This window comes from Megalopta genalis, chromosome 2 (assembly GCF_051020955.1).
Source record: "Megalopta genalis isolate 19385.01 chromosome 2, iyMegGena1_principal, whole genome shotgun sequence".
Taxonomy (NCBI): domain Eukaryota; kingdom Metazoa; phylum Arthropoda; class Insecta; order Hymenoptera; family Halictidae; genus Megalopta; species Megalopta genalis.
In genome coordinates this window covers 16,576,002-16,588,623 of record NC_135014.1, presented here as the reverse complement: position 1 = coordinate 16,588,623, position 12,622 = coordinate 16,576,002, and the positions used below count along the sequence as shown (strand labels likewise).

Here is a 12,622-nt window from a genome sequence, read left to right as displayed (position 1 = left end):
CTGTTGCGCGCCTCGATCATCCGAAGATCAAACTTCGACGAGCCCGTAACCACGTTATGCAAACGCTTCCGTCGAACCTGGTATTTTCCCAGCGTTAATAGTTCATAATGTTTCGCAGAAATCGTTCGTTCTTCTTTCATGGACATTCCGATGATTCTGCATTTTTTCAAACTATTCAGACTTCCACCGCTGCTGGTTTTCTCAAATTCTTCTAGAATGCGCGCATCTTTTGCATTATATTCGTGAATTGTTCAACATGGTTTAAATTTTTTTATTCGAAAATTGTTAAAATTATAAAGACCCTTCCACAGGCAATTATTGAATAAATTTCTGAATTTGAGCACAGGGTGTAGCGACAATGAGGAAAGGTTTAAATAAAGCCTTGTTGATTTTGATAAAGGAACGCTTATTTGGCAGGCTTACGCCTCGATAGATTTAAGGTAAATCTCGATTGTTATATAACAATAATTACCTTTATATTTATCGAATAAGACGTAGTCAGTTTTTATATTAAACACGTATAGGTTTATATTAATATATATGAACGAAATAAAAGACTAAAACGTGAATATTGCGGAAGAAAAAGAACAGGATTCGGTTCATCTGTTTCTATAGAAAGATTTGGTAGCATTAATGCCGACCTAAATACATACTATGGATTAGTTTCGAGATAAATCTCTGGAAACAAATGCATAGTTCTCTGACATAATTGTGCTGGCAACATCTGGCACTCCAAGTGCAAACGATTACGACTGACATACGAAGCAAAGTTCGTCCATTAGAAACCGGAATCCGACTAATTGCTGAAAGTAAGGCATCAATCCGCGTTCTTACCTGAATGTCAGAAAGAGTGGCTCTCGAATGGTGGCTAAGACGACACACCATGTCACCGGTGTCGCCGTAGTCGTAGGAATGACAACGGAAATGCGAGTTCAGACAGAGCTCCCGGCAATCCTCGGCAGTTGAAATTTCCGGGTGAACGGAGTCCACGGTTTTCAAGATACGGCCGGTGAGCTTTTTGAATTCGCAGTACTTCACGGGCTCGTCGACGCAGTGATTCTCGAGGTAGTCATAACCTTCATCCGATTGGAAGGCGTTGGATCCTGCGACTGTCATCCGGTCCATGTCTGAGAGCTCGCACAGTTTCGTTGCGTTCATGTAATTCGAAGATCTGTAACAGAAACGAAACGATCCGTTAAGTGTCTGCAAGGTGAATCCATTCTTTTTATCGAAAACGTCGTGCAGAAAATTAATAGTCTATTACACCGGATGCATCTCTAATCATTTCTGCACATTTTTATGTACTTCTCGGCGTTTTTCTTCTATTCATGTATATTTTGTTCTCCTTTTTTTCTTTGCTATCTTTGTTTAACGTGTCTTTATAAAAACGTATGGTTTTTTATTACCTATAGGCAATAAATAATAATAATAAGTTGAAGAAGAAGAAAAATAGAAATTCTTTAATTATCTACGAGTTTCAATGGATGTGCAGAACAGTCAACTGTTCTGTACCTCAGATCTATGCAAATTTTTGTTTAAAATGTAAATAAGAAATAATTCATTTCAAACCGTTATTTTTTATACATATTAAATATAAAAATATATTTTATATATATTATTTATATTATTATATATATAATATATATAAATATATTTTATGTTTTATTAGAGCCTGTTATTTGGAAGATATAATATTTCAAATATTATTATCTTCAAACAATGAATTAATACTATTATATTTTTTTATTTCAATTATGGCGAAAGAAATAATTCTCAAAGCGATATGCACCGTAAAGTACTCATTTTAAGGAATCTACAGATATTTTTCTCGGGATCCACCTAAGTTTGTCGTGAAGAAAATAATCGTTCTACTATTGTGGAAGTTGGGAGAGGGAGATGATATTCTTTAAAAAAGATATTTCCTATTAACGAATAATCATTTAATGTAACCAGACTGGTTCTTTTATCTCGCAAATGATTATAGAACAAGATATCACGTTATTTAAAATAGTGTTTTAAATAATGTTATTTCACGAATGATAACGCGTATGGAAATAATTATGGAATAAAATAACATTTGATATAATATATCAAATATGTCCACAGATCTGCCGTAACTGTATCGAAATTGTAGAACAAAGTTCTGTTACGATTTATAATCGGTAGACTGCAGATTTTATGTATATTTATGGCAAAAACGAGTTGATCAAGTACAAAACGGTAAAAGCATTTAAAGAATTTGGGAACACCGTTGCGCTATTTACAATTCATTAAAATGATCAGAAAACTTCAATAAATATCTAGCTCGCGTATTTTGTAATTAGCTCGGATAACTTTTGTTCTGCTTAATAATATTGCGGTCTAATAATCAGTTTCTATAGATTTTGAGAGATTTCCATTGCGAGAATACTTTCGTTTTCCGTTACCGCTTCGCGTAACAAGAAAATCTGCAAAAATCTGCGAGCGATGAAAAATGGTGCGAGCGATTACAATAAAAAACGGTCGAAATAATTTGTGAGAAGAATTTGATAAAGGACAGCAGTTCGGCAGAGCAGTATTTTGTGAAAGCTTCGTTCGGCGTAATGCACTAACTTGTTCGTTCAAAATCGCGAGCAGCGTTGAAAAATCGAGTGCTCTCGATCCTGTCGGCGCACTGTAACGACAAGCAGATAAAATCGGGGGACGGTAAATTTTTTCGACGCGCTCGCACGCCGTGGAAACGCGGCGCGGCGCGGCGGCCTGTCGATGGCTCGTTATAGCAATAAGTTAATGGCCGCGAAAGAGATATTTTTAATTTGATGATCCGTTGGAATGTTGCGTTGCGTTGCCGATTAAATTGACCTGTTGCACGAGAACCGTTAAAATGACTAGCAGGCCCTCTCTTTCTCGCGCGCTGCTCGCACGGATATTATGTTATTGTAACAATAAACTATCGTTATATACCGAAACGGTAAAGCGGAATCGCAGGATCTCTACGTCGGACAATACGCGAATTTATTAAGTTACCGCGGCGTGCTCTATAAAGGAGGATTGAATGGCTCATACTGGAATCCGGGCCAGAAATTGTAATGGTAGCTTGTTAATGGATTTCCGCGAGACTCTCCATGCTTTACCTTGCCAAATCTCGCTGAACCGCAAATTGTGGCGTAACCTTTCGCGTATTTCTCGGAACGCCAACGGTATTCGATGTACGCTCGCGTGGACGATACAGAGCCGCGAAAAAAATGTGTTTTGGCACTGATAGCTGCTTAATTTCTTGAAAAATTATGACACGGGTACGCACGCGGAATATTGAAGGAATTGAATTGAGCAACGTTGCTCTGTTTCTCTCGAAACGTGCCAATATTTTTGTTCTTGCGAAAATGGTGTTTTCAGTTCACCGCACGGTATCGTTTTCTTTTCTAATGTTATAGAGAGAACAATTGTAATCCTCTTCGAGACATTATCGTTTCGATCTTAATATTCGTCGGTGGCTGTATAAAACGGCTCACACGTTCGTTGAAGGATGTTGCTGTGATAGTCAGTCTGGTTTATTAAGGTGGCGACTTAAATAATTCAGTAGGTGCTCCAGAAAAAAGAAAATAGCAGGAGCCTTTAAATGCTAATGCGCTTTGAATGCAAACCATGGAAGAAGTCGTTGACAAGTCGAGAGAAGCTTATGGTAAGCCGTATTCTTCTTGGCAAGTCCGATTTAAGACGCCATTTTGTATTCTCAGCCGTTGCCGTGTGTAAAAAGCCAATTTAACCGTATCCGAACGAGTCTTACGCGTCATTATACTTTTAAACATATCGCGGTAGTGTCGCTGATACCTTTATAGATAAGTCTGATATCGAACAATCCCTGTTGCACAATTCTATTCTAAAATTCCGTTCCCAAAACGTTTATGACAACTTCGGCGGCGAACAAGGATCGAGCGTTGCCGGCTACATTCGAGAAACGTTCATTTTCTTGATGATCTTAATAAATGAAACTTAGAACTGCTTCTTCGTGAATTTTGTAATTATTATTTTTTTACAAAGTGTTTACAACTTCTCTCCGAAACCTCAGCAAATTACATCGAGTTCTCTCAGTATTTTCCGCCCAGGTGCAACATTTTCGCGGCCGGCACTGAAAAGGTTAAGATCGTTACCTATTTGTTTCGATCAAATTTGATCGATTGAAAGTGGAAGCACACACCAAATTCTACAGTGGTCGAAAAATCGTGTCTTCTAAAAGTGAAATCTCTAACTATGTGTTAGATCGCAACCATTCACGCCGGACTCTCGGAACACTAATTTACTGTCATTTGCTCGCAAGTCAACCAAGCGGTTTCTTGCCGGTCGTTAACGTCTACACGCGGCGAACGTAATGTCAGTAGATTTCTACAGAAATAAGAACGTTTAGTTGTTGTTTCTTCTTTCTTATTTCTACTCTCGTTTTTGTTACCGACCATCGCAAATGCGCCAACTATTCGGATATCCCAAGCGTTCGCAGGAAATTGCGTTTTAATATGAATACAGATAGATGCCTAATCCCAGGATTCATAAACGTACAGTCTACAAAGAACGACCGTTTCTTATCTTCTTTCCGCTCCATGAAAACTTGATTAACCCTCGTCCGTTTCTGGTGTCAGTTTGACATTATTTTCTAAGTTATGGAAATATCATATCATAGTATAATATTTTGTTATTTGTTTGTCCCAGAATTGTCCCAGAATTGTCCCAAAATTTGTCCCAGACATTTATCTACGATAAAATATTCAATGAGAGATATTGTCTCCCTCTTATTATGGTGATTGTTTATGATAGTAGACCGACGAGACACAAAATAAGTTGGAATAATGACGATTGGATGAGGATTAATTAGTCAGCATTTAAGTGATAAAACTGCATCTTCGAGCTGGTTCGATGCGTTTATTTCGTGGTAAAAAAATGTCGGCCGAAAGATACGCTTTAGAATAATATTCACGTGCCACTTGATGCGTGTAACGATTCTAATTAACCGATCAACATCAGCTTGTACGTAACAGTTCCGTTTGCAACGAAGCGACTAATTAATTTCATTTTTCCTCGATTAGCCGTAATTCGTAATATCGCAATCTATTGACAGAATCCATTCGATTTTGTAAAGTCGACGCGCTGTGGCCGACAACTATGATGAATTGTTTCCATCGCGGCGCAACAGCGACGCAGCAGCTACGCAAATATTTATTTAGAACACACTTCGAAGTGTATATAAATATCGGCGGTGTGCATTACAATATCGCACTGCAAACGTTTGCGTTTCAGTTGATCCTCGCGTCGAATTCGACAGTATCCGGATACCGGTTTCCAATCTTTTACGCCGCGTACGTCATACAGCTCAGAATACCGTTCTATTTTCCACGATATATGTTTCTACAATTGCAATTGCAGAATTCCTTTCGGAGTATGACGTCAAATTCTCACTCGAAAAACTGCAACAGTGATATCCACGAGTGATTGCCACCGGAACCGCGTTGTAAGCTTCCGAAACGTAGTATATTCGATTGTTGCAGTGGCGAACGTTACGAAAATATTTACAAACTACAAATCGTGTGCACCGGATTCATCGAAACGCTCGCAACTACCGCGCGAGCCGTCGTTCTGTTAAACCTTTTCCACTATTTTCTTCCGTTAGAGCTCGTCGGGAACGAATTTTCGTTAAAATTCGTTAGAAGAAATTCTGGAAAATTTCTGTTTCGCCTGAATAATCTCCGGTACACTCGCGGCTCGCACAAGCAGGCGAAATTTTCCGTAATGCATGCAAATGCAGAAACATTACACGTACAGCTTTTTGGATGAAACTGTTTCATACGTTCCCACGGATCCGCCGTGTACCGTGCGAAATAGTGTTGGACAAAGTGGACGTCCTTGCCTTACTTCTTTTGTTGTCCTGGATGTCTCTGTGTTTTCTCTCGAGTGACCCTATGTTTTTCGTTTCTTTATAGATTTTTATTATTCCTGTACGTAGTCGTTGGACTATCTCCGTTTTCTTCGTTACGCTTCGGAGAATCTTAGAAAAACTTAATTTGAAAACGGCTGCAGTCAGATCCGCGAAAAAGGCATGGTTCGTTTCTCCTTTCTGATGTGTTTCGCTATGTACTGTGTATAATTCTTTATGAAAAATTAAGTGTTCTCCTTCTTCCTCTCTCTCTCTCTCTCTCTCTCTTGTGCCTTTTCTGTTTCTGAGCCCTGCCTGCGATTCTGTTATTATTGGTTTGGCAACTAAATAATTGCCGATTTCAGTTATAGATGTCTCTCACTCCCATTTTTATGATATCCGTAAATGTTATATTATAAAATTATTATTATTATTATTATGTTATTTTTTATTATCCGTGAATGTTGGCAACTGGACAAATTGAATGCAGCGGTCAAGGAAAAGCGACCAGAATTGGTCAATCGTAAAGGTGTCATTTTCCAGCAGGACAATGCTAGGCCGCACACGTCTTTGTCCACTCGGCAAAAATGGATGGATATTGGTTGGGAATTGATGTTACACCCACCATATAGCCCTGATCTCGCGCCATCGGATTACCACTTATTTCGATCCCTGGACAACTCCCTTCGTGGTAAAACTTTTAACGACGATGACGCTGTAAAATCTCACTTGACTCAGTTTTTGGCCGAAAAGGATCAGACTTTCTACGAGCGTGGAATTTTCAAGTTGTCAGAGAGATGGCAAAAGGTCATCGAACAAAATGGAAAATACATTACAGATTAAACTTCGTTCCAAGTAATGTATCTTGCAATTAATGAAGACACTATTTTTATTTTGCATTAAGATCTAATAATTATATAAAAATTATATTACATTGTCTCCGTCCTGTCTTTTGACTATCAGCGGTATAATTCACCGCACCAGTGTTTATTAAGTATGTCTGTTAACCGTTGGGCGACGGACCATTGTCGCAACTGTTCTACTGACGATGTTTATAACAATTCTGAGCTTCGTTCATCAAATTTTCAAAAGAAATTCTTTAGATTGTTCTTACAGACTTATTAACCTTTATTATAAAAGTACAAATATACCGAACGATAAAATTTGATATCCGTTTGTTCAATAACCTTGACATAACCCTTATAGAAGAAAAGAACAGCGAGCGCAGAAAGGAGTAGAAATATCTCCAAACAATTAATAAAAATATTTGATTGCGGTAATAAATATGAAATAAATAAAACCGAATATTTCGCTATGAATAGCGAAATTATTTGAACAATTTGAATATATTATCGCATTGCTATGAACTCACTAATATTATTTAAAAAAAGGAGTAAATGTCTATGTAGTTCCTGTATCTTGCAATTAATGAAGACACTATTTTTATTTTGCAGTAAGGTGTAATAATTATATAAAAATTATATGAAACACTAACGTAATATATGGGAGCAGATTATAGAGGTACATCAGTTTTAGAACAACGTCGACTATTTTGGTCATTCACACGATGGTTGAACACTTTCCCACTTTCGTTTTCTCGTTGGCGCTGAAACTGTATCATTTTCGCGGAAAGTGCATAAGAAGTAAACTGAAACCGTCGAAAACGCTGTCGACGAGGAAATTGATCCGCGATCGTCGGTTGCCTCGCGCAGTAACGATTTTATGGAGAGAGGCGAAGAGCAGCCATAATTTTCCGAATCACTTAAAGCATTAACAATTCAGCTATTCAATTTTCCCGATAAAAAGAAGGAGCGCCAAAGAAAGGGATACGGGCCGGGGAAGTGAAGAAGTGAAAACTTCCATCACGAGGAGCTCAGGTGCTGAACCGCTATCATTATCTAACTGAAGTTTGCCCCGGACGTTAGCGCCCCCCCCCCCCGAAGTTCCCCCGGACGCCGGGCTTAGGACGTAAAGCGAGCAGTAGGGTGCCAAATTTATTCCACGTCGCTCCATCGATTTTAAATTATATCGCCTTAGAGCCCGAATAATATTCATGGCTGGCGCGTTATGATTTCAATATTCTCCGGGTTTCCGTTGGCCGGCGAAACCTAAGTCGAAAAATCACCGCGCCCTTATGCGGCTCGGTCCGCGATAAACGCTCCCATTCAGGCGAACGTATAATCGAATCGCCTGCGGTTCCCGCGATTATCGCGATCCCATTTTTTATCGCGTTTTTCGGCCCGGCCACGCAGTCTCTATTAAATCCAAGATCGGTGTGTTGGATAGAGTTTCATAATTCCTACCGGGACGGCCGTAATGCCGGGCTTGGCTGTTTAGCAAATGGATGGTTGTTCGGCCGATTGGGAAAAAATGCTCAAACCGTTGACATTTCACACGAAGAATTATCCGTCGCTCCACGGGACGATGTACAACGTGCACTGTGCCGACCCGATGCCGAGTTCGGCGAAATTTTATTCGGACGACGGATCACGCATAAGGATCGACGGATATACATACGACATTATCGAATAAATATCCGCACGGATACAAATTTATCAACACAACTATTTATCCGAATCAGATTTTATTCGAACAAAAATTCGACCGAATAAGAAGTTATTCGTTACCTGGATTTATTTGTACACGAATTAATTCGGAAAATAATCGATTTGAATAGAAATTATAGAATATATCGCTTTTCTATAGTCTGTCGATTAATTTCTTCTGAATTTTTACGATCAACTATGGATTTTTACAAATTTTTATCAACCGATTTGTCGAAGGTTGCAGATCGTAGCCAAACGAAGTTACACGTCTCGTTAATATTTTCGAAACGAGTGTGGCCCGAATCGAAATTGACGGTCTATTCGTTGCTGCAGATCATTCAGCGAACTAGAAGCTTTTCTCCGAAATGTAATAATCCCTCGTTAGCTCCGGCTGCTTTTAAATACACCAAGGATTCCGTCAACGCCGCTATGAAATACTAAGCCATTTTCATTAAAGGATTAATTAAGATCGTCCGACGGGGCACCGTAACTTTTAAAATCTTTTAAATCTGAACTTCCGATGATGACACGGGACAGACGCGCCGAAAGAAGTTAGTCCCGCGGAGACCGTAAGATCGACTAAGACCGAGCGATGGTTCTCCCACGAAAACTAAGAAGAAATAAAATGGAACCCAGGAGTTTCGGAGCGGCGCGACAGTCTAGTCCACTTGTACGTTCATTAAATCAACGTGTTTCCAGCGAATCGTACGCGGCTCGAATAATTGGCCGACGATATGCGCGCTGAAACCGCGTTTATTATTCATCTCGCGGCCACGGCTCGGGGAGTCGTTTTTACCGCGAATTATTCTTATCGGATTTGCAGATCCCATCTGCGATTGTTGGGCGACAAGATTTACGCGACGCCCCGCGCGCCGTGTTCCACGGCCATCGATTGCTGACGGAAACGTCAAACTATACATACTTTTTCCGCGCAAATTACCCTCCGAGTTTCTCGCCTCCGATTCTTTTCTGCAAGCAGTTCAACTTCTTCGCGGCGAATGTTTTATAATTTGTCTGCGAAAATTTCTGCTGATTTTTAACGAAGAGAAATATCCAAGGAAAATCTTTTTCCGGTTGATGATAAATTTTGCATGGGATGGAAAAACTTCTGGAACTTTTTAACAGGTTCTATTTGTAGTAGTTCCGTGGTACGGAACTGCTTCTCAAAAAAAGTTCTCGCCTTTATCCAATTTGCTGTTTTTGACGGGTATAATCGACATAATAAAAAATGCTGCCATTTCGTCGTGGCGAGTATGCTCGTCAAAAATAGCCAACTGGTCAAGCAGCATATATGTATGTATATTCTTTAATATATCGAATCATGTATTTTATAAAAGTGTGAACAAAAATTTGAAAAAAATCGAACGTATTTTACTTGTAAAATTAAATTAAATAACTATGGTAGTATCACTATACTACTATACAGAATGTTTCACATACACGTATCTTGCACCCCTTAATATCCTGGTACTAATATCAAAGTTTAAAAATGTTGTAGTTTATCTTTTTTTCTTCTCAAGATTGCTTTTCATGTTTCTTCAACTCGGTAAAAATTACTAAGCTATTAATAAAGACGTGTAAAATCTGAACAAATACATACGTATACATACATACATATACAATTGCTATTCATGCACTATTTTTTCTTTGCTATGAAATAATTACAGGATTTCGCCAAAATAATCAGGCGACTTTATAGAAATTTCGATTAATATGTACAGTAATTTCTCCCGGAGATGCCAAAATTTGGGTTGCTGTGAATTTCCCGGTGCTGGTTCTACGCCTATGTAATTTATTGCTATGTCGATGCTAAGGGTCTGCGGGGTCGGTCAAGCGTGTAATGCGGCACGCGACGGGAATTCTCGGAAGACGACACAAAATGGTTTGTTTGGGTGTGAAGGCAAGAAAAACCAGGAAGCTACAAGGTATGTGGTAGGTACTAGGTACGTGACCCAAAGTTAAGTCATCGTTTTTATCCTAGCATTACTGTCTATTCATATTAATGTACACTGGCATGCTGGCAGCTGCCTTTTTTTGCCGACTGCCCCGAGTTTCTATAAAAACGAGCCGCGAGACTCGGAGAATCGCGATTTAGTATTCTCAGATCAGTTTCACACAATTCCGACATCCGAACATTCCTGAGAGAAATTATTGTATAACGTGTAATACGTGTACATAATAATAGGTTACTACAAATTTTTATCACGAGTCAAATTCGTTAAACTACGTCAACGACGATTCGATGTACAGTTGCTCACAAAAGTGTTCGTACACCTTTTAAAAGGCGATAACTGGTTTAAGACTGTACCAAGTGACTTGAATTTTCTGTTTTAGATCATAGCGGAACTAGTTTACCAGACGATACGCTTTTTCTTTAAATTTTGTTATTACTTGGAATGACAAAAAAAAGACATGAAAAACTCGTTTCTTAACATTTTTATCCGAGTCTATAACGGAAATTTAAAAAATGCCTCTCGTAGATTTTATATTTTCGCTAATTTATATGCGTGCTGAAAATTTTATCGAAATCAATTGACGTTGTTACGAGTTATAACAAATTCAGGATAGCAGAAATCGTAGTTTTGACCAAAAATTTTTTACGAATTTTGACCAAAAACTGAAAAAAAACCTGCAATTTTTACAATCTTTCAACGCCTGTAGCTCGACTCTGAGATAATCCATTTCGATCAAATTTCCAGCATGCATATAAGTTACCGAGATCTGTGACAAGTATTTTTAAAATTTTTGTTATAGCCTCAGATAAAAAGGTTAAAAAACGAGAGTTTCTTATCCTTTTTTGTCATCCCAAGTGATAACAAAATTTAAAACAAAATGCAGTCTACTAAATGCATTTAGTAGACTAGTCCCTCTATCATCTAAAAAAAAATTTAAATCAATTAGTTGAGTTTTGAAAAAGTTATTACGTTTCAGACGGTGTACGAACACTTTTGTGGGCCACCGTTATACTGCGACTTAACGTTCATGTACACAGAAAAATGTTCGGAATTTCTAAGTTCCGAATAGCAAGTTCCGTTCAAATCATACTAAAACATTCTTCCGAACAAAAGTATAATCCCCGGGTCCACAAAACGCAGCGCGGAATAATTTCCCGGTGGCCAATAAACTCGCAATGATCGCAGCGGACGAGGCAACAATGCTCGCGAGAGCAAGTAAACCGGCTAATCACTTCTCTAACGTGCCGCTATCAAAGCAGAATCGCGAAAAGGCAGCGTAGAATTCGCGTAGGAACGGGCTGTGCGCAGGCAGAAGCAGCACGGCAGAAAAATCAGTTTTACGCCTTGGCGTACGTGGCTGGCGGCGGAATGAAGGGTTCCGCGAATCAAGAACATAAAGTCCCTTGATTTTCTTTCGCCGAACCGAGACAAAAGATATCCCGACCGGCGAACAACTTAGAGTAAACCTCGGGGGAAATTTTAACCTGCCGCGGCGGGCAGATGTTAAACGCGAAGTTAACTTCGGCAGAGCGATGTTCGCGTTCCCGCGAACCCTTCGCCGGTTCTTTCAGCCGTCGAGGGACGGTCCCTGTCCCCGCGTCTTCGTTCGGCATCGTAATTCTCCCGACGACCTTTCCGCGCCGCGCTATTTCGAACAAACGGCGAGACAAAAAAGATGGCGCGGATCGGGCCGCGGAACGAGGGAAACTCTGGGAAACGCGGGGGTGGCGCCCGGAGGCGACGACGTAAAAGAATTACAAAGTGACTCGGCCTGCTGCATCCCGATGAATCTCATATTATTCGTCCGCGATTGTGTTTCAATGCGAGCGGAATCGACCGCGCCGCGCGTCTCCTCCGTCGCTCCCCTAACTCGCATTAAATTTCCATCGACCAGCGGACGGGCTGTGGGTGGCGGTTGCTCGGGTATCGACGCGGGAAGGGGCCCCGGCTAAAATAAATAAGCCGAATAAATAAACGCAATCTCGGCGCAGTCTCGGCGAAACGATTTTTTGCGATTTCGAGAATCAGACCGGCGGCGGCGCCGTTCCCGGCGTAATTTCGCCCCCGGAGCGCGACGAGCACCATTTACGAGGCGCACAGTTCTTGCGGCTTTTCAGCGGTAATTGAATTTCTGCCGGTATTTAAACCGCTTTGCCGTCACAACTTTTTTCCGAAGAAATTTCGCGCTGGCTCCCACCGTCACGCGCCGCATTGTGCGCGTCGCCGACGCGACGACCGTC

The 12,622-nt window shown here is 40.1% G+C and overlaps 1 protein-coding gene across 2 annotated transcripts in view; it reads right to left on the bottom strand.

The window, feature by feature from the left end:
- neo (ZP and PAN domain-containing protein neyo) overlaps window positions 1-12,622 on the bottom strand; it is a 371,329-nt gene that overhangs the window by 33,752 nt on the left and 324,955 nt on the right. For both annotated transcript variants that reach the window (XM_076518589.1, XM_076518587.1), the window contains one exon: window positions 835-1,171. In XM_076518589.1, coding sequence (XP_076374704.1) covers window positions 835-1,171 — 337 coding nt within the window. The remainder of the gene's footprint in view (window positions 1-834; window positions 1,172-12,622) is intronic.